The following is a 22,697-nucleotide window of genomic DNA, read 5'->3' on the forward strand; positions in this document are numbered from 1 at the left end:
GGAGTCACGGAGAGAGTGGTCTCTCCGGAAGGCAGACAAGGGTGGGGATGGAAAAATGTCATGGGTGGTGGGGTCGGATTGTAGATGGCGGAAGTGTCGGAGGATGATGCGTTGTATCCGGAGGTTGGTAGGGTGGTGTGTGAGAACGAGGGGGATCCTCTTAGGGCGGTTGTGGTGGGGGCGGGGTGTGAGGGATGTGTTGCAGGAAATGCAGGAGACGCGGTCAAGGGCGTTCTCGATCACTGTGGGGGGAAAGTTGCGGTCCTTGAACATCTGCAATGTGCGGGAGTGGAATGTCTTATCGTGGGAGCAGATGCGCGGAGCCGGAGGAATTGGGAATAGGGAATGGAATTTTTGCAGGAAAGTTGGTGGGAGGAGATGTATTCTAGGTAGCTGTGGGAGTCGGTGGGCTTGAAATGGACATCAGTTTCTAGCTGGTTGCCTGAGATGGAGACTGAGAGGTCCAGGAGGGTGAGGGATGTGTTGGAGATGGCCCAGGTGAATTTGAGGTTGGTATGGAAGGTGTTGGTGAAGTGGATGAACTGTTCGAGCTCCTCTGGGGAGCAAGAGGCGGCGCCCATACAGTCATCAATGTACCGGAGGAAGAGGTGGGGTTTGGGGCCTGTGTAGGTGCGGAAGAGGGACTGTTCCACGTAACCTACAAAGAGGCAGGCATAGCTGGGGCCCATGCGGGTGCCCATGGCCACTCCCTTTGTCTGTAGGAAGTGGGAGGAATCGAAAGAAAAGTTGTTGAGGGTGAGGACGAGTTCGGCTAGGCGGATGAGGATGTCTGTGGAGAGGGACTGGTTGGGCCTGTGGGACAGGAAGAAGTGGAGGGCCTTGAGGCCATCTGAATGAGGAATAGAGGTGTATAGGGACTGGACGTCCATGGTGAAAATGAGGTTTTGGGGGCCAGGGAATTGGAAGTTCTGGAGGAGATAGCGGGCGTGGGTGGTGTCACGGACGTAGGTAGGGAGTTCCTGGACCAAAGGGGAAAAAATGGAGTCCAGATAGGTGGAGATGAGTTCGGTGGGGCAGGAACAGGCTGAGACAATGGGTGGGCCAGGGCAGGCAGGTTTGTGGAAACCTCTCACCCATCCCTTCCTCCCACCTCAAGCCGCACCTCCATTTCCTACCTACTAACCTCATCCCAGCTACTTGACCTGTCCGTCTTCCCTGGACTGACCTATCCCCTCCCTACCTCCCCACCTATACTCTCCTCTCCACCTATCTTCTTTTCTCTCCATTTTCGGTCCGCCTCCCCCTTTCTCCCTATTTGTTCCAGTTCCCTCTCCGCATCCCCCTCTCTGATGAAGGGTCTAGGCCCGAAACGTCAGCTTTTGCGCTCCTGAGATGCTGCTTGGCCTGCTGTGTTCATCCAGCTTCACACTTTATTATCTTGGATTCTCCAGCATCTGCAGTTCCCATTATCTCTGCTGCCAGACCTGCTAAGTTTCTCCAGCATTTTCGGAGTATGTGCTCTTGCAGTACTGAGCAGCTTTTGGATTCAGTATCGTGTTAACCAGAAGGGCAATTCTGACGAAGAGTCATACCGGACTTGCAACTTTTACTTTTTTTCTCTCTCTCTCCGCAGTTCTATCAGAATGCATTCTTAGTGTAATGGGACTTTGATGAAACTGCCCCTTCGGCGATTCCACAAAATACCTCGACTCGAAGTGACGCGACGTGTTTACGCTCCACGCTCTATCTATGCCAAAGGATCGGAACGTTAACGGTTCGACCAAGGTATTGCATTCTCTGCTAAAGATGAACAACAGCGTCGCTGTGAATCATAGCTCAATGAGTTATAGATAACCTCATCACATGTTTCTATTGTCAAGCACTTGGCAAGTCTTTTTAAAAATGGGCTCGGGGACTTGACATTGCATCTCATGCTCAATGTTCTATTGACAACATCTCCTGCCTTCAGTTTCGCCAGATTAAGTCTGATTTTGGTCTGGTCATCAACAGAAAGCAAATTCTGCTGTGCCAATAACCGAAAATCTCACCTGAGCCAAACAGCTAACATAGCGCACGTTCGAAGTGTTACTCAATGATTTCGCTCCCACACAGCCCAGGAGAGGCACTTCAGCCCATTGAGTCTGCATGGACAAAACTATACATTTAGTCCCAACACTTCCCAGTAATTGCGGCACTTCAACTGCCAAACAGCAAAATTAAAATGAAAACGACATTAACCCTCGGTCCCCCGCTATCATGTCAAGCCACAACGCTCCCATCGCCCACTGCTCCCGATATGAGTTGGACACACAGCGCACAGACATCGTTCGTAGAGAGATAATTGCATTGCTCTCCCAACTTTTGAAAGCGGGAGAGACAAGAGGCTCATATTTGTATGGGAAATGCTAGCGGAACAGTTAAAGCATCAGGGAGAAAAAAAAATTGTTGACCGTCAGATACTGATGACCCGTCTTGAGCTTCAAATCATTTCCTTTTAAGGTCGGATTTAGCAAATTGGTTGGAATCATATCAAGGAGGGAAGACCACCCGTCAGTAACACACATTCTCCCAAACGAGACATGAAAACTGGTGAGTTACACTGGATAACACTGGGAAGCTCTAACTCGCCCTCAATGGCCGCAGGACGGCTACGTTTAGATCCGATTAAGAATTTTGACCTTGTTGGTTAATTTAACCTGCTGTTTACACCAAATTAGTATCGCATTGAGAGCATGTTGCAAATGATCGATGTTACCGCACTGATATTGCATGCAAAAGTATTTATCCTGATTATTGCTTTCCTTTAAGAGCAAGTCCCAAAAATACTTCTGAAGCAAAAAAAATCAGTTCTAGAGAAAGGTCACTGGATCCGAAACGTTAACTCTGATATCCTGACGAAGAGTCATGTAGACTTGAACCGTTAGCTTGCTTTCTCTCCACGGATGCTCCCTGACCGACTGTGACTTCCAGCGTCTTTTGTTTTCAATACAGATTCCAGCATCTGCAGTAATTTGTTCCTACTCTGATTTCTCTCCACAGATGCTGCCAGACCTGCTGGGTTTTTCTAACAACTTCTGTTATTTGTTCCCAAAAATATTTGTCTGTCTTTTGAAGAGCATCCCATTCAGAGACCTTACATAGCATTTTTTAAATTTGGCCTGTTTACCAGGTAGCCTGCGCTGTTCTGCCGCATTGACGGATAGAAGAGTTGCCTTTGGCGAGATTATCGTTTCATCATGGTCTTTCGTAACGATCAGACAAGATTGGGTTAAACGAGTAATTTAGTTTTCTATCTTATATTGTCCATAATAATTGGCAAACGTTTGGGTTTGGCTCACAATATTTGCCTTATATTTTATTTAGAAACCAATGTGATGGGTTTGTGAGTAATTTTCGAGCATAAGCGGAGGCTCAAGGAGTGTGGTATGGACGTGGGATGTGGGGGAGGGGTGAGTGGTTTAGGGCTGGTCGGGGGGGGGGGGTGTCGGTGGTGGTAATGGGTGGAGGTGGAGAAAGAGGTGGAGTGAATTCCACTGTTAGCTCTGACCGAACTGCCAGCCCTGACTGAATTGGTATCTAGAGGTTGTGGGTTGACATTCCAATCCAGATATCGAATAGAATCCAGGCTGAGCCTGTCCGGTGCAGAACCGAAGGCAAGCCATTCTGTCAGAGTGGCATTTCCCACCCTCCACCCCTTAGCCACTTCCATCGCCCGCCCGATTTCCATAAATCATTACTGCATCGAGATAGCTGCTTTGTGCTTTGGGATCTTGCTGTGCGCCCCTCGGCTGCAGCGAGCATTTCAGAGGCTGTGAAGCTCTTTGGCCCCCGACAGAAACGCACAGGCACACACATAGAAACACGCCTCACACATACATATACACACAAGCACACAGATCACACGCATGCACAGATACAAAGACAAACATACAGTCATGCACTTGCACAAACACAGACACACATCACACACATACACGGGCATACACAGACACACATCACACACATACACGGGCATACACAGACACATCGCACATGCATGAACATTAACACAGAGACACAATCAGGCACATACGCAAGCATATACATTCCACAAACACACATCCACACACACACACATACAAGCACACACACAACTATCTGTTTTCCCTCTGTAAAGTTAAAAGTTGAAGCGAATTAATTCACTGCAGCTTTCATGGTTTAAAAATCCTCCTAACTATCCTGAATTTTCCGGGCCGATATAAGCGGGGGAAGCGAAGTAAGATAAATCGGTTGAAAGAAACAGGAAACTTTTTTTACTCATTTCATGCCAGTCACGATAAAAGACCGCTCAGCGCACGATAATCAGCTGCACTCCCACATACGCAGCTCTGAAGAAAGCTCTTTAATTCCAACCATTCTAACTCTAGAAATCTCAGATAAGTTTCATTGTCTCCACGATTCTGAGTAATACCATTTCCTTAGTCACAATTGCTTGGTTCCGTCCCCACCTACCTCGCCCTGCCCAGGGATACATTGGAAATTGTACGATTTTTGTTGTTACATCCTCAAGGAGAGAGGTGTTGACTGTGTTCACGGCCAACTGTGCGCAATTAACGGAACTTTCCGTACTCGATGAGGAGCACCCGGGCAGTGATGGTAAAAGCTGAGTGCTTTCATCTGACAAACCGGCAAGGAACGTTTCTGGTGATTTTTACAGAAAGAAAACACACTTTATCGTCAAAATGCACCTGCATTTTGATGGGAAAGTAAAGCCTACTCAGGGATATTGTCAGGAAATTGAAGCCATGGGTTGGGGGGGGGGGGGTGGTGGCTTTGGGGAGGGCTGGGAGCTGAATAGGTTGCGGCTGTTTCCCTGGAGCGTATGAGGCTGAGGGGTGACCTTAGGCTTATAAAATTATGAGGTGCATGGATAGGGCAAACAGACAAGATCTTTTCACCCGAGCGAGGGAGTCCAAAACTAAAGGGCATTGTTTTAAGGTGAGAGGGGAAAGATTTAAATAGGAACTAAGAGGCAACTTCTTTTCATGCAGAGGCTGTTGAGTGGATGGAATGAGCTGCCAGAGGAAGTGATGGCGCTGGGTACAATTACATCATTTAAAAAAAGGCGTGTGGATGGGTACATGAATAGGAAGGGTCTAGAGAGGTGTGGGCCAAATGCTGGCAAATGGGATGAGATTTATAGAGGATATCTGGTCGGCATGGGCGAGTTGGATCGATGGGTCTGTTACCATGCTGGATTGCACAACGACCCTATTTTGGACTCTATTTAGTTCAACGCGTTCAAAAGCAGAGTTTATTTCAACCGTTTTGCTAACTATTCTCTCTAGCCCCGTTGACCATCGTCTGGCCAGTTGTACGATCGACCATCCTGAATGTAGCAGTACTGACACAACTTCGAGGAAGCTTGGTCATAGATAATAGCATTATATAAGCCAGTATATGACTTGGAACAAATATCAATCTAATATTGTCTTTCCGATACCGACATGCATGCACAAAAGTAGAAAGAAACACAGAGGCAATTAAAACACACAAAAACAGACACGAATACACAAAGCAGGCACAAAAGGGTACGCGCATACAGGAACACACAGATAGACACACAAGAACACACACATGCAAGAATGCAAACACAAAAACAAGGACACATATACAAGGATACAAACACGCAAGAACATACACAGACGCGCACAAACACACACACAAGAACGCAATCACAAGCGCAAGAACACATATACGGACACATACAGATACAGGCATCTAGACCAGGACTAAAGGTACTCAAAAACATATAACAGATAGACACACATGCAAGCGCAAAAACACCAACCGAAACAGACACAATACAAAGATAAAGACACAAATATAAACTAACAGACACAGACACACAGGTGCAAAAAGTCACCGGCACACTTACACACACACACACACACATCCGTACTTAATGTCACACCGCGATCCCTCGAAACGGTGGCTCTCTTCAGTTTAATTTTTCGTAAGCTTTAAGCTGTCAAATAACTCGAGCGAACTTTGATTTTTTCAAAACGAAAAAGTACAAAATCATATTTATTTGTTTTGAGGCTACCATAAATGCTCTAAATATTCAGATTCGGGTTACTGATCCATCGCAGTGACAGATGAAGTGTATCCTAATGGCGCTGCTCTGTTGTCACACAATGTTAACATGCCCTGACCCATGAGAAAGTTAGAGAATGCGAAATAGAATGTCAAACAAGTCTGTTTTTCAGGTTTATAATTCTATTCACCTACACTCTATCTTAAATGTACCTTCTCAAGTCTCCGCCGCGAAGTATCTACACAACTGGATTGAAAATGCTCACGAATGGACCTTAGTTGTGTTTCGACTCATCTATTTGTAAGTGATTTATTTTCTATCTCGCACACATACAATCTCCAAACATAATTGAAATAAAACAAAGAACTGCGAATGCTGGAAATTTGAAAACAACCGCTAAAGAAACGCAGCAGGTCCGACAACATCTGTAGAGAGAGGAAAGAAAAACAGGATCAACGTTTCGAGTCCAGTAACCCTACTTCAGAACTGGACTTGAAATGTTAACTCTGCTTTTTCTTTACAGGTGCTGCCAAGTCTACTGAGTTTCTACAGTGATTTCTGTTCCTGATGCCTAAGTATGATTCTTTTGTGTTAACCTGCCTGACCATCTCTCCCAATGCTACTCCATTGGTTGCTTGATAATGCCGAAGTGAGGCTACAGGACTATATTAGTCCGTGTACCATTTGAATTTTAATTAGCTTTTTTGGGTGCGGTATTTAACTGTGACCTTCAGATGCCTTATTTCCTAATCTGTCCAACCAGTCACGTGTGCTTGTTGTACAGTAAAAGTACAAAATGCTGCTTCATTCTTTTAGTTACTTGCCCAACACTTGGTCAAGCACCAACTGTATGTGACAAACATGCCGGAAATTTTGGCCATTCCACAACATTACTGCACGCCGTCCAGCTGAGCGGGCCAGCGAGAGTCACGACTTCATGACTTCAGACTTAGAATAAGCAGCAGAGGCTAATTCAGCTGAAGTACGAGAATACTCAGCCCATCGTGCCCGTGACGGCCCTTTGTGAGAGCAGTTCGTTTGGTTCCAATCCCCATAGTCCCGTAAATGTTTCCCATTCGGAGATAACAAGGTGTAGATCTGGATGAACACAGCAGGCCAACCAGCATCGGAGGAGCAGGAAGGCTGACGTTTCGGGCCTAGACCCTTGTCGTGGCGCAGTGGTAGTGACCTTACCTGGGAGAGAGGAGGCCCAGGTTCAGATCCTGTCTACTCCATAGGCACGTGATACCATATTGCAGTAGGTTGGTTTTTGGATGATTATATGTAGGTGGCGCTTATTGTGGTGTAATGGTAGTGTCCGTGCCTACGAACCAGGAGGTCCGGGATTATGTCCCACCCACTCCAGAAGTTTGCTATTAACATCTCAATAACTTGATTAGATACATTGACATACAGGTGCCTTTTGAAAAGCCCTCGATGAATTTGTTTTCGCCAACATTCCTGGCGAAGCGTTTCAGATCAGAGTTAACTCAGTTTGGAGCTGAATGAACACTGCAGGCCATGCAGCATCAGAGGAGCAGGAAAGTTGACGTTTCGGGACGGGACCCTTTTTCAGAAATCAGAGTTCCTGAGAGAGAATGGGCAGGTTTGACCGGAAATGCATACTATCTGCTACCTAATAGCAGGCAGATCTATTTCCAAGTTTCACTGATTCTGTGCGCTGCAAAACAACACGCTGAAGCTATTTGGTTTAGAGACGGGTGGCTTATCCTGTAGGGTCCTATTGGATTGGAAATGATAACTAATGCTTCTCTCCCCGGCGATGCTGCCAGACCCTGCTGCTGCCTTCCTCTACACTTCCCAGTGTCTTTTTTCATTTGTTTATTTCAGATTTACAGCATTCGCTCTAGCTTTAATCCTGCTTTCTCAATCCCTTTCCTCAGTGCCAGCTCGCGGGGTGCCGGGTGGAGGGTGGGGAGGTGAGGTGTTGGAGGGGTGGGGTTGGTGTTGGTCGTGTGGTGGGAAGTGTGGGGAATTCTGAATTCGTCCTGAAAAGATAGGGTCCAAACGAGCTGGCTAAAATAAGTACATTGGGCGTGAGGGTGCTGGAGGTTGGGATGATGTGGAGGGGATTGGAGGTGGAAACCCTGTCTAAGCCCCAGAGTTTCATAAGCTTCCCTGCCGACTCCTTGTATGACTTAGCTCCTGACTGCAATACTGAAATGAAGTCCTTAACTCAAACGTGTGGGGGCATCCAGGGGGGTCGTGAAAGGAGCTATATGCGTGTCAGTTCTCTCTTCAGGTTAGGGGTCCGACCCAACAACAACAAAAATTGCAGGCTGTCTTTTGTCACACAAATGTGGTTCTTTTATTAGTTGGAATCCGGCTTGTGGCTCCCTGTGTAGTTGGAATGCAACTGACAGTCTGGTCAATTGTTTTTAACCGACGTGCAAAAGGTCTTCCAACCACAATCCCACCCCTACCACCCCCTCTTCACTCTGAAACCCCGTCCCCCCAAACCTTCCACCTCACCCCATCACCCTCACCTTGCGGGACGTACAAAGGCCCCGCCGATTTATCCGCAAGTTTCAATCTGACTGAAGCTGCAAGTGAGGGTGCAGCAGTGTTTCCACTCTGGCGGCACCTGTCACCTCCGTTTGTTCTGGTAAGCCGGGGTGATGCGACAGTTCTCGGATTTGTTGACCGACCCGGCTCCCCCTCCCTTCTCCCAGTTTCTGATCTCAGAGGCTCGAAACCCACGCTGTGTGTCGCCTGTTGCGGCCGCCGCTGTGGGTGGGGTGACATTTGAAAGCATGTAGTTCGATCGCATTGTTCTCGTCACACTGCAGAACAATCTCCTTTGTGCCAGAACGAACCCGTTGATTTTTAAATTGTTATTGTGTGTTGCCCTTCATTGATGCCTTGGCGGTTACTCAGTTTTTTTTAACTCTCTGGTTTTGTTGCTTTCCAGTCAAATGTTCTAACTGGGGATTTGACACGTACTCTGTTGCAGTAGGGTTTACACTTCAAGGCACAGAAAGGAGACAGAGACAGAAAGAAAAACAGCGGTCAACTGTTTTGTTTCTCTTCTGAAATCGTCCTCCACAAGAGGGGAAGTTGGGGATGGGACCCAACATTTCCGAAAATTAAGCTTCTAACGTGTGGGGACCCAGATTTATTCAAATATCCAATGGAAAGCTGTAGACTAACTAGAATATCACCTCCTGGTGACTAGTAATTGTAGGCACATACTTCCCCACTTTTTACTCACAACTGCCTGGAAATTGTGCGTATGAAATGTCGGTGGTGGGTGTGGGGGGTCGGGCTTGTGGTGTTGTGAGAAGTAAGCAAAAGCAAAAAATACAAGTGTAAAAGAAGAAAGGGACAGAGAAATCAATAAAATCAAACGAAAGGTGCCACGATTGTAGAGTTAAATGTAGGCATCTTAGATTAGAGTCACAGAGATGTACAGCACAGAAACAGACCCTTCGGTCCAACTCGTGTATGCCGACTAAATATCTTATACAAATCTAGTCCCATTTGCCAGCATTTCCCTCTAAACCCTTCCGATTCATGTACCCATCCAGATGCCTTATCAATGTTGTAATTGTAGCAGCCTCCACCACTTCCTCTGGCAGCTCATTCCATACACACACCACCCTCTGCGTGAAAAAAAGCTCCTTAGGTCCCTTTTCAATCTTCCTCCTCTCACATTAAGCTTATGGCCTCTAGTTGTACTCCCCCAACATGGGGGAAAGACCTTGGCTATTTACCCTATCCATGTCCCTCTTGATTTTGTAAACTTCTATAATGTCACTCTCCTGCCTCCGATACTCCAGATTAGAACATGCCATTCGTTCTGGAGTCCAGTAAGTGTGGAGTTCTCACTAATTACATTGACCTTTCAGAGCACATTTTTAGTACTTCAATGCCAGTGTTAATGTCCAGCCTTATCTGTACTTGGGAAGATGGTTGGGAGTCACCGACTTGGCTAATTGTAAACTATCTGGCGCAATTTAATGATGAAAGTCCAATAGTTTTAATTTGGCCCAACAACAATGACACTGTTACCAATTTGGGATGGTGTGTGCGTGCGAATCTTAATTTACTCGTTAGTTCTTACTGTGTTGTATTTCCGGCCCGTGAATGCAGTTCAGGTAGTCATTCGACCCATCAGGACTGCTCTTTCTGCGATAGGGAGCAATCAAACTGCAGTAAATCGAGGTAGTATGGACCATTCACAACTTTGAGGGATACGTTTGCCGAAGTGAGAGACGGACACAAGCAGACTGCACCAAAATCACAATGGAACTGATGCTAAGCAATTGTCATTGACATGAGAGATAATGGGAACTGCAGATGCTGGAGATTCCAAGATAATAAAATGTGAGGCTGGATGAACACAGCAGGCCAAGCAACTCCTGAGATGCTGCTTGGCCTGCTGTGTTCATCCAGCCTCACATTTTATTGTCATTGACATGTCGACCGTAGTCTTTGAGCACATAAAGTTGACTCTGATTGCCTCTATATCTCTCGTTCCAGTGCCGAATCTTTTAGAAACACCAGGAACAACTTTTAAAACAATGAGAATTGTGTACCCTGCACTTGGATGCAACTCGGGCAGATTGTTTGGACCGTTTTGCTTCCTAGAGAGACTGAGATTTGGTTAACCTTTTCCCGCCTTTATTCATTCGAAAGATGAGGGTGACGCGGATCAGACAGCATTTATTGCCCATCTCTAATTGAAGTGGGTCTGGAGTCACATATAGGCAATTTCCTTCCTCCTTAGTGAGCTGGATGGGTTTTCCCTCGACAATCGGTCATCATCAGATTCTTAATTCCAAATATTTTGTTGAATTTTATTCCACCATGGTGGGTTTGATCCCGGGTCTGCAGAACGTTGTCTGGGTCTCTGGATTAACAGTGCAGCGATAATATAATTAGGCGATTGACTCCTCTACAACTAAGGGTAGGAGAGTGTAGGAACCGTTAGATAGAATTCTTACAATGCGGAATCAGGCCATTCGGCCCACCAAGTCCACACCGCCCCTCCGCAGAGCATCCCAGCCAGACCCATTCCCATACCCTTCCCCAGTAACAAGGTATTTCCCATGCCTAATTCACCTAATTTGCACACCCCTGGACCCTGCAGACAATTTGGCATGGCCAATCCACCTAGCCCGCACATATTTGCGACTGTGGGAGCAAACCGGAGCACCCGGAGGAAACCCACGCAGACACGGGGAGAAGTGCAAACTCCACACGGACAGTCGCCCGACCGTGGAATCGAACCCGGGCAGCAGTGTTATCTGCTGAGCCACAATACAACCCATAGGATCGATGTACGGTCACCTGTAAGGATGTGAGGGTTTATCTGCAAAAGACTGAGTGGGCCATTTATGTAATTTCGATAGGAGGCCAAATAATGTTAGAATTAATCTCAAACACGTTTAGAACTTAGGGAGGAAAAAAATCACTTGGTACGACGAAAGGTTCCCTCCGTTTTCTTTCATCCCTACGTTCTTACTTCGAAGTCACTTGAGGACTTTAGCTTGACTTCCTCATATCTCATTGTTCAGCATCCTCTCGTTCATTAAATGGACCATTAACACCTGAACTTCCCACCCTTGTGTTTTATTTGGGGTGCTCCAGGGGGATAGACTCCTGTCTTTGTAAAGAAAGGCCAAATGCAGGACTTTGTACACCAAACATCCCCAATTGCAGTTTGCATCGCTCTGCAATGAAATTAATCCTTTGCAACTATCACAGAAATTGACGTGTGATCCTGTGGTCTTTAACTTTTGAGGCAGAAAATGAAGTTAAAACACGATCAGCCAAATAAGCCAGTTTAAAGAAACGAATACAGGTCCAACTCCACACTCCGGAACTCCAGGAGGTAACAGACCCCTGCTTAAAATGTACATATTTTAAAGAATGATTTGGATCAACGGGCTGGCCGTTAAATGCAACTTCTGTTAACTTTGTTGAAGTGTTGGCGATCTGTTACCATTCACCAGCGGTTCTAATTGAATGTTTAGCGAAACAAATACCCGAGAAGATTGACCGAATGCTATAATTTCACGGTAAGGTAAATGGTGATAAATTTCACCAGCACTGCCACCGGAGGTGAGCCCAGTGGAGGGAGAAAGGCATCCCACCTACCAGACTCCTTGAGTTCCAGAATAATCTGTTGCTCGTCGTCATTTAAGCACACACAAATTGTTTTCCTACTCCTGCTTTCTTTAAAAAAGGAATAAACATTTAATGTTTTGATTTCGGAAGGGTGTCACCCATAGTGACAAGAGTCATGGTACCTATCTTGTTTTCGGCAATGAACAAACAGATTCGCATTTATGTAGAGCTTTTCCTACACTCAGGATGCCCCAAGTCTGTCCCCCTACCCGACTTCACCCATGGAGTGTGGGGATCGCTGGCGAGGGCAATGTTTATTGCCCATTCCCAGTTGCCCTTGAGAAGGTGTTTGGTGAGCTGCCTTCTTGAACTGCTGCAGGTAGACACAGAAATGAAACGCGGTAGAACCTGGTGATCAGATGAGGACAATTTCCACATTGTCTTTGTGAGGTGTCAAACACATTGAGCTTTCCAGCCTGGTGCATTTTCACGTCACTTATCATTGAGTCAAGGTGTTCACTCACTGACCGGATGTAACTTTTTTTTAAAGGGGTTGTTCTTGGTGAAGCGGTGCCTACGAGATGTGACTAAATATTATGAAACACAACCGAACACAATCGATGGATGTAAGAATAGCAATTACTGATGACCGTATGCTTCGCCTGGGCTGATGTACATCAGGAATTAGGTTACTTCGCGTTAACCTTGAAAAGGTTCCACTCAGCAATAAGGAAAGTTCATTCTGTACCGAGCCTGCATTGTGAACTTTTGGCTTATAAACACCCCCTCCACAGATTATTGCTCACTTGATGACTCGCAGCCTTGTGTTTTCAATGAGTAATTGTAAAGTGAGTGCCTTTAACTTGGAGGCAGACCATGTAGCCGGGCATACGCACCGTTTTCGAAGCACAAAGGGTAGAGCTGAATCAGGTTGACAGTCCTAGGCGGCAGGAAATGTGACCGGCTGAGGCAGTGCATGTTCAGAAACGTGCAAGTGCAGAAAGCAGAAATAAAGAACTTCCCCTTCACCACCCCCCCTCTAAAGGCAAATAAGTATTTTGCAATAATTGTCTCCAGATTGGACGCCTTGGGATGTGGAAAGTGTCCATTCCCAGGAGAATTTAGCAAAATATACACCTTCGTCCACTGTGTGTTTTAAATGTTCTGCTTTCTTTTGTTTAATTTTATTTATGTGTCGAACTCGAGCCTGAAAGCAATAAAAAGAGTTATTGGTTTCGGGAAGGGTATAGCTGCGCGTGCTTTGACTAACCCTCTTCCCAAGTTAGTGGAAAAGAGGACCCGAGTCAGCAGCCTTGTGCTGTACAAGACTGAACGCCACATTAAATTCCCTGACGCCTGGAGGCTGGGGGTAGGAGTGAGAAATGCGCCGAGGTTTGGTCCAATCGTACGCCACCAGGTACATTGGTTCATAGGTGGTACAGATTTCCATGACGTCTTACTTTTTGAAAAAAAATCTTCAAACATAGCTTTCTGAAAAGACAGTGAAAGGTGAGACTTTTTTTATGGGGCGTTCGCAAGTTTGCAAATCTTAATTCATGATGTGTAACCTCAAATTGGCCCAGAATGACACTTCCCTAATAAACCCGATACGATTCATGAATGGCATTCCCTTTCACTTCCGCCAAAGGAATTCATATGCAGACAGATCTGATGTTCTGTCTCTGTATGCATTCAATGAGTTAGGTAACCCCTCTTTCATAATGGACTCAAGAAACGTTCTCCAACACGCACACACACACCTTTCAACTGTCCCCGGTGCACACGCTGTTGGACTGTAAAGTCGATTTAAAAAGAGACAGAGAGGAAAAAAGAAATGTTCAGATATCAATGATCTGTGGCAAGGTATGTTAGTCAGCTGCAGAATAATATTGAATATCCAGTGTGCGCAACCTCACAGCATGTTTTAAGCAAATTAATGCTACTTCTTGGCAGAACCAGGATCATCCCAATCCCTTCAACTTGACAAAAACCGCCCCATTGGAAAGGAGTAAGACAGAGGTGAGGCGGGGATGGAAAACAGAGAAAGAGCTAATCTCCCAGGCTGCTGTTTTCACTCCACCCGCATTGTGACAGAATAATTAATTTATGTCACTTTTTGGGACAATACTTCAGTAATGGTCGAGTTCAGTGTTTTTTTTCTTGCCAGGTAGCTCGGCGTTTGTGTGTTACATTTTGCTCCATCGACGACTCTGTCTTCACACACATCACAGCTAGAGATGGTAACTATTACAATTGGGGCGAGATCCTATAGATTGAGCTTTTAGAATTATTGCTCATTATCTGCTATTAGTAATGCTTTAGATAGCAAGTTAATTCGCACAATTGCCCCTACGTGTGCAATCCAAACTTGTTCTTTTCGCATGGGTGCGAACGGTAAAAGAAAAATCCAGAACCAAGTCCAAGGTCCAACATTAACCCTTCCTTTTTTAGCAATCTGTTGTAGCTTAAATTTACTTACTCTTTTTAAAGCATGGGCTATTTTGGGAATGCATTTTCAGACACTTGTCAATTGCGCAAGCATTCCGAAAAGTAAAGGGACATTCAAGAATATTGTAACATATGCAGACAAACAAGAGATTGGCAAGAAATATTGCCAGCCTAATACTGATGTCTCTGCAATGAATGTAAATGTATGCAGCTATCTGCAGTTTAAATACGCACTTGTAATCTATTCCACTAGCAATCTTCAACTCATTTCTCAAATGTTTTCTACAGATTTTCAAGTCAGTTGCACATTCACTCAGAAGTGCCTTCGTCTTCTTGTTCCACTTTTTTTTTACATTGTTTTAAAGCGGCTGTTGAGACCAAGTTAGAAGCTCTGCAGTAAACTCCCGCTACCCACTCCCCATCCCTCTCCCCGCCTCCAGCCTCAAGCCTCTTACAACCCAGAACATTCTCAAAATCATTTTTTTTTACCAGAGAGAGGAGGTAATGAGAAATATGGAGCAGGGCTAAGTCATAAGCAAGTAGGTTGGTGAAAGAAAGAGAACATAATTCCGCATTTTTTCTTTGCAAGCCATGACAATTGGAATGCAAATATTAAAATGAGCTGAACATAAGAAACAGGATGCTACACTTTCATTCGCTGTGTGTCATAAAAGAGAAAACAATGATCTTTAAAGTAGCGGGATGTTAAGCTCTGCAATGCGCTACCTGAAAGAGCGATGGAAGCTATATCAATAGTGACTTTTAGACGGGGCATGGCTATCTGGGTTAAAGAGGGAGAAAAGGATGTAGCTATTAGGGAAAAGGAAATGGCTGTCGCTTTCTAAGAACCAGCAACAGCGTGTCAACTGCGGCGATAATAAAAATTACGGAAAAAGAAACAAATACGGTGGGCTCCATTAAACTGAATTCCATCAGTCTACTAGTATTTTATTCTTTCACAGGATGGCATTTATCGCCCATCCTTCAGTGCCCTTGAGAAGAAGGTGCCATCTTGAACTACTGCAGTCCTTGGGGTGTTATGTAGACACAGCGCTGCTGGGAACGGAACTCTGACACTGGAACCATATATTGCTGCCCACACATGAGTTACACGTACCTACTAGGATTTGAGTACGTGCGACTGACTCAGAGAAAAATGTGAATATATGTATCAGAGATAATGGGAACTTCAGATGCTGGAGAATCCAAGATAATAAAGTGTGAAGCAGATGAAGGGTCTGGGCCCGAAACGTCAGCTCTTGTGCTCCTGAGATGCTGCTTGGCCTGCTGTGTTCATCCAGCTTCACACTTTATTATATTGTGAATATATGTGTTGGATTGTGCACAAACCAAAAATCCGGAGGAAGAAGTGCACCAATTGACGCGAAGCATGTGAAAGGCAAAGCTGGTCTGACAGAAAGTAGGTGTGCATGTGCGAGCGAAAGAGAGAGAGAGACTGGCAGGAGGAATGTGTATGTGAGAGAAAGTCAGAAAGTGCGTGTGCGTTTACGAGAGGAAGAACCGAAAGGTTGAACTGCAAGGCTCCCTCTGACACTTGTGCTTCTCCACGCAGTTTCACTGCACTTTAACAGCCTAAAGCTGGGAGCTCTCAGATTTCAGTCACATCACGCCTCCTTCACTTTTAACCAGAAGCTCAGCCGTTTTACTCTCCCTCTGCCTTATCCCTGATGGAAATCAAAGCTCCACTGAAAGGACAGAGTCAATGCCTTGGCAAAACAAAAAAAACCTCGACAATCCGGTGTAACGAATAACTGAACAATGCCCCTAATTCACGTCGATTAATCCGCACTCTCAAATACCACCAAGTCGAACACGTGGGACTGAAATAATCTCCGGAGTCTTATTTTCTGTCGCACTTTTCCTTAAAATCCCCCCCCCCCACCCTTTCTCGACGTTTGACATTTGCAGGGGGCTGGAATGTCTAAAGGGAAACCCTGTGAAGCATCTGTAGCGCCAGAACAGCGATTGGTCCCTACACTTTTGAAGAAGTATGATTCGCTTGCAAGTTGCTCGTGTCCAGGGGTCTAATACAAGATTAAAAATAGAGAGTAACTCATCTGGGATCAATTGATTACAACAGATTTCAAAAGATTCTGCCGCGTATCCGTGAGTTGGCACCAGTTGCACGATTAAATTGGTGGTAGAACAAAAACTCTCATTCCTGATATTGAAGGAAGCGGGGGACAGGGCGGCTGTGTGTTAGTTCCCCACCGCCACCCCCCGAGCCCCAGTCAACCCCTCTCTCGCGTCTGCCCTGTCTGGAAGACTTTATCGCTATTGCGCGCTGGCAGTTCGCTCTTTGTTGAAATGGCTGGTCTTCTGACAGTCATGCAAAACATCATTTCCTATCGTGGATGTTATAGCCAGACATCACACGACACATCTGATCAGGGGTTACGTATTGTTTCACATCAATAAGCTTTCATGATTCAAAACGTGACAGGCCCCCAAACCCTGGTGACAAACAAACAGGCAACGCACATTTGTGAACGGGTCAAACTAGGCCGAGTTGTAAAAACACGCGCCAGTGAACCCTTTGAAGTTGTGCATCACTCAAAACTTGAGCTATCACAACACACTGTCGACAATTTACAAAATGAATCGTCAAAACCGAGCAAGCCAGTACCTCATTCATTAGAATACCCTTTCCACGCTAGTTCCAGGTTAAGATTGGTGCAACCGACCCCAACGAGTTAAAAGGCTTTTCATTTCGAATTAGAGAGCCTGATTGATATATTTGTCTCGATTTAACCTTTACAACCCTTTAACCTGAAACGATTGTGTTTGCAATTGGTGACCTTCCCAACGATCGATAGCGGCCTGTTATGCAAAGGGAGATGGTATCAACCTGGTCTTAACTGAACAAAACTGAATGACGTTTTCTTTTTGACTATTTATTTCTTCCTCGCGGTAACGTTCCACAGATATATCCTACCAATGATTTGTGGGAACATTCTAAGGATATTTTCCTCTATTATCGCTGTAACATTCAGCCTCCTAAACACTGGATCTGTCCAATAATTGGGTGAAGATAGTCGCTTAGATCTGGTACGTTTTCAATGTAGAAGATGACTAGAGATTACAAAGATTGTGCTCAGCGGTCTGACAGATGATCATTAAGGATCATATATTAAAATATATTATTGCTTAGGGTTTATAGTGCAAAATGATTATGAATCGAGATAACAACTGATGCAAAACAAAAGTTTAATGTGTCTGCCTTCCTACTTTTGTCAATGAACATTTTCCTGAAAATTCAAAAAAGGGAGTCTGGATTTATTTCTGCCCTTGATATTTTAAACTGTACTTTCTAACAGATCCGATTATTTGTATTTGGATCTTTGGGGTGAAAATAAAAAGAATGACTTCAGTAGAATTGTTAGAATGCTATTGCGCCCCGTTGGCAGTTCAGAATGAACTGTTGGACCCTGTAATGACGAGGAATTTCTTCTCTGGAAATGCACACGTGTGTAACTGCAAATTTCTTCAACAGTAGAAAAAAAAAGGGTTTTCCAGTAAATTAGACAACAGGATTTAAAAAAAAACATTTTTTTGTGAAATTAGAGCTAAAAAAAACCCCACAAAGGTATTCGCCTTTTATTTGCTATTTTGAATCATCTAGACTTATCACTAAGAACTGGTGTTTTGCCCATACGTTCAACTCTTGAACAAATAGAATCCTGGCATTCAAATTAATACTGTGGATGAAAATAGGCCCGATAGGGCAAAGATTGAGAAACTTTGATCTGGCGGATTGCTGAACGCATAACACAGCGAGCCGGGTGTGAAGCCTGTAAAATATAATGTCCCAAATAACAGCCGCAGTAACCATTTTCAGGTGCTTCGCAAGTTTTAATCTATCTACAAAACCCAACGCATATGTTTCCAACGCCCCCTCCCTCCCAGCATTACACGTGTTAAAAAAAATATAAAATATGTTGAAGGAAATAGGGCGGAGAATTGGAAGACAACACACGTGAGTTAAAATCACATGTGGCCAGCCAAGAATTCCCGATAATTTTTGTGAGTTTTGCACAACTTGCAGTTTAAAAAAAAGTATTAAACTCCTGTCAGATTTCAAGATTTATTACAGCTCATCTTTGTTAAATTTGAACTGAAACGCACACGCAGACACAAAGGAAGCCTTCCTAGAAAATAAGACTTCTAACAAATAACAAACAAAATATCACCAACACCTAAGATGAATCTTGTAAAAACTGATTCGGGTATGTTGGCTATCTAAAAATGTTGATTCTAAAAATTGTGTAAAACAGCAAAACTTCTGTTCATTTTGCACTGTGCAGGCAGTGGTCACATTTTCCATGCATAATTGTTTTTAAAATGCATTAAAGTTCTAAACATGTAATTTCTGCATTTTATTTTCATTTGCTTACTATAAGGTATATCATATATAAAACACGTTTCATTTTATTTCAATTCAGTCTCAGTATTTCACGCACAGGGGAAGAGATTATACAGCGCCATGAAAATGTAATCTTCCAACACCTCACACACAGGCACACACGCATACACACACATTCAGAGATTAAAGACACGCTCCTCCCCTTTAATAAGACTTAGTTTTGGAAATGCAGTCTGATGAGAAAAGCGAAGGGCCACTCATCGTTCACCTTCCGCTTTCCAACATGCAAGACGCAACTGCAAAAATCTCGACCTCCTGCAATTAATAAAAAAGTGTATCTATTTTCAGTCGGAGATCATTGCAGCACCGTCCTGTAAATTAATTCCTGGATGTTTCCCGACCAATTATCCACAAAAGCAAGTAAAGTGAATTTTTAAATAAACTTCTTACCTTAGTGCATTCGATTTGATATAGATTGGGAAGTAACATAATCTACATTGACCTTCCCCTTTATAATCTACACAACACGCCTGAACTTCGCAGCTACAGCCGGCAGGGATACTATACAGAGCTTGCCTTTTCTACAAATATGCTATAAAAGTGTAATTAAATTAGATTGCATCCAACACACGCACTCAAACAAACACGCATTGAAGTATTCACTTGCACGGAGAGTTACACAGTTAGCCCAAAACGCATGGAAAGTGTTTAGCCCAATGTTTAATAAATTTATATACTGTTTTGCGAATCAACACACCACTTTATGTATAGAATGTCCCAAACATTACGCAGTAATTGTTTTTTTTCTTAGCCACAGTCCCAGTCTTTGTTATACAGCAATCCAGTCTGTCATTTTGCCTTTTTTTGCAGGAGTTCACACAAAATGAAAGAGTTGATGTTTTTTCAAAGGCCCGAACTAAAGTTAAAGTAACTCCCCCCTTGCGGATGCAAAACTTTTTTTTCAGGGATGTGTTGATGGAGGATGCCATTTCCTTTCATTTTTTTTGGGGGGGCGGCATCCGACTCAAACAAAAAGAGCAAAAGTAAAAGTCACGAATATAATTTCTCGCCATGCCGTAAGTGATTTCTTTTTCTTAAAAAAAAATCCATTTTCAACAAACTAATTAAATCCATACATGTCCAGCATGCAGGCTTGATAATAATATAGTCCTTTCACTTAAAAAAAACACAAAAATGATATAGCAAGCATATAATGCATGAGATGACAGGGTTGGGGGGAGGGAGAAACGCCAGTATTTTTTTAAAATAGTTTTTTTAAAAAAAGTTTTTTATGGGGGTGGGGGTGTGGGGTGGTCTGAGGGTGAGGCACAGCAAATCCACAAACTCACATGAAGAATTCCGGAGACGAAGGATTGTCACTGGACGATCCCGTTTCTCTGAAGCCGCTGGTCACCAGTTTCTCGTACTTCTCCTTGTAGGCGTCCCTCTCCCGCACCAGCCTGCTGATCTCCTGTTTCAAGTGTTCGACCTGCTGCTGGAGCTGCGACTTCTCGCTTTCCAGCATGTGCCTCTGCTGCACCCGCTTGAAGCGGCAGGACTGAGCGTAGCCGCGGTTCTTCAGGGTCCGCCGCTTCTGCTTCAGCCGGATCACCTCCTCCTTGCTGACGCCCCGGAGCTGCCGGTTCAGCTCCCTCACCGACATGGTGACCAGCTGGTCATCCGAGAAGCGGTCATCGCCGGCCCGCAGGTGCGGGTGCATGCCTCCGGTGCTCGCTCCGGCATTGCCCACGGCAGTGCCCACTCCTCCTCCTGCCGCTGGGTGCTGGTGCCCCTGGTGGTGATGGTGATGATGATGATGGTGGTGATGAGCTACCACAGCGCCGGCTGGAGACATCTCATCGCCGGCCAAGCCTGCTCCAGCCGCCGGGGCATACTGCTGCTGCTGCTGCTGCTGCTGCTGCTGCTGCTGCTGCTGCTGCTGTTGGCTCCGGTAACTCTCGAAGCCGGCTTGCATCTGCTGATGGGCGCTGCTGATCAGGGCCTCCACCGCATCCTCCGGCGTAAAGCTCAGGGCGTCCGGGTTCAGCTGCTGGTAGTTAGTCATCCAGTAGAAGTCTTCCAGATGCGCCGCCTTCTGCTCTCCGGGGCTCGGGGCGCTGAAGCTGGGAGACGGAGGCACCGAACTGCACGGGGTGCTCATTGGCGTAGAAGACAGCGAGCCCCCGATGCGGTTGCAGTGACTGCCCGGATTGCCTTCCGAGTCCACCGGCTCCTTTTTGACTTCGAATTTCATCAGATCGAAGTCATTAACATATTCCATCGCAAGGGGACTGTTGGGTAGGTCGGCGTTGCTGATTGCCAACTCGGATGCCATCGCTTTGTTGCAGTTGGTATGAAGATGCCCACTTCTCCAAACGCCAGGACAAACGCCAGCGATCGCAGCAATCAGACTGTTCTGAGCAGACGGGGAGAGAGCCAGTTTGAATCCTTTTTGTTGTCTGTTTTTTTGCTGGTGGTTGGTTGGATTTTCTCTCTCTCTCTCTCTCCCTCTCTATTAGGATTTAGGAAGACTTTGCAACACTTCGGCGATTTTTTGTTTGCAAAATGAAGAGGTTAGGAATGCTCCAGCTCCAATCTGTCACAGTGCAGAATCATCGGTGAAAAAACGACCTTTCCCCCTCTCTTTTAAGTCTGAGCTTCATGGACTCTGCGCAGCCGGTCTGATTGTTGCTTCTCTCTTACTCTCTCTCTCTCCCTCTCTCTCCCTCTCTCACTCACTGCTTCATCGTGGCCGCTCTATATTTTTTTTGTAGTTGGCTGTTGCTTGCACTCACAGTCTATGTGATGGAGGTAAGACTAAGCGAAAGGGGATCGGGAGGTGTGAGATAGATAGGTAAAGGACACACACGCACGCAGAGAGAGAAACAGATTAAAAATAAGATTGCGATGGTTTACTGCTTTGGAGGGGGAGGGGGTGGGGTTGGGGTTGGGATAAAATAAAATCAGGCGAAGCCCCCAGCACGAGTTGCGATTTTAGCTGCAGGACGGGAATCGCCGACTCTCTGTTTAAAAGCATCGTCCCTTTTATAGAGAACTCGACGTCAGATTTCAAATGGGAAGTTGACTAACGCGAGACAGCCAATGGGCTGGCGTCCCAGCTTGTCTGCTTAGCATAAAGAAGGGAGACGGGCAAAAAAACTTTTTAAACTGTCAATCACATAGCCTGCATCAGCTGACTGTCAGCTGGCTGCAGACAGAGAGAGAGAGAGAGAGAGAGAAAGTTTTGTCACTCTAAGGGGCTTGGCGAGGTAACCAAAAGCAAACAAAATTGTGGAACAGAGTCTGAGAGGAATAAATCTGAGTGTGTATTTTGGAGTAGGGGTGTGTATGTGTGTGAGAATCTGTACCTCAACTGTCACGAGCTATTAGTCCTGTGAAATGCTGCCCCGTGTTAAAATGGCTGTGGAGATCTCTGGTTTCGGAATAACTCCACACAGTCCGGGTGGTAATGCAGAGTCCGGTTGCTATTTCTATCTGATTTGTAGCTCGCATCAATGCGATTCAAACTGCCCTTATTAATTTTAGACAGGCAAGCCCCTGCAAGCGTATCTTGTTTACCGCAGGCTTTCTCTTAGCCTTTGAACTTTAGTCAGGGTTGACCAGATTTTCTTGCTCGGCCACCCAACTCTGGTCTCTCCTCTGAAGGGCAGGTGAAGTGGGGGAGGGGGGACCGGGGTGGGCTAGCCTGCGTGAATGACTGAGTGATCCATTTTC

The 22,697-nt window shown here is 45.3% G+C and overlaps 1 protein-coding gene across 3 annotated transcripts in view; it reads right to left on the reverse strand.

The window, feature by feature from the left end:
- LOC125460078 (transcription factor Maf-like) overlaps positions 1–22,017 on the reverse strand; it is a 361,962-nt gene extending 339,945 nt beyond the window's left edge. For 2 of the 3 annotated variants that reach the window (XR_007249169.2, XM_048547177.2), the window contains exon 1: positions 20,312–22,017. Coding sequence is in view for 1 of the 3 variants with exons in the window: in XM_048547177.2 (XP_048403134.2) it covers positions 20,312–21,297 (986 nt within the window). In the remaining 2 variants the exon portion in view is untranslated. Of the gene's footprint in view, positions 1–19,412 lie in introns of all 3 variants that reach the window. The other variant, XR_007249170.2, reaches the window with a different exon arrangement.
- Positions 22,018–22,697: the final 680 nt, after the last annotated feature.

This window comes from Stegostoma tigrinum, chromosome 16 (assembly GCF_030684315.1).
Source record: "Stegostoma tigrinum isolate sSteTig4 chromosome 16, sSteTig4.hap1, whole genome shotgun sequence".
Taxonomy (NCBI): Eukaryota; Metazoa; Chordata; class Chondrichthyes; order Orectolobiformes; family Stegostomatidae; genus Stegostoma; species Stegostoma tigrinum.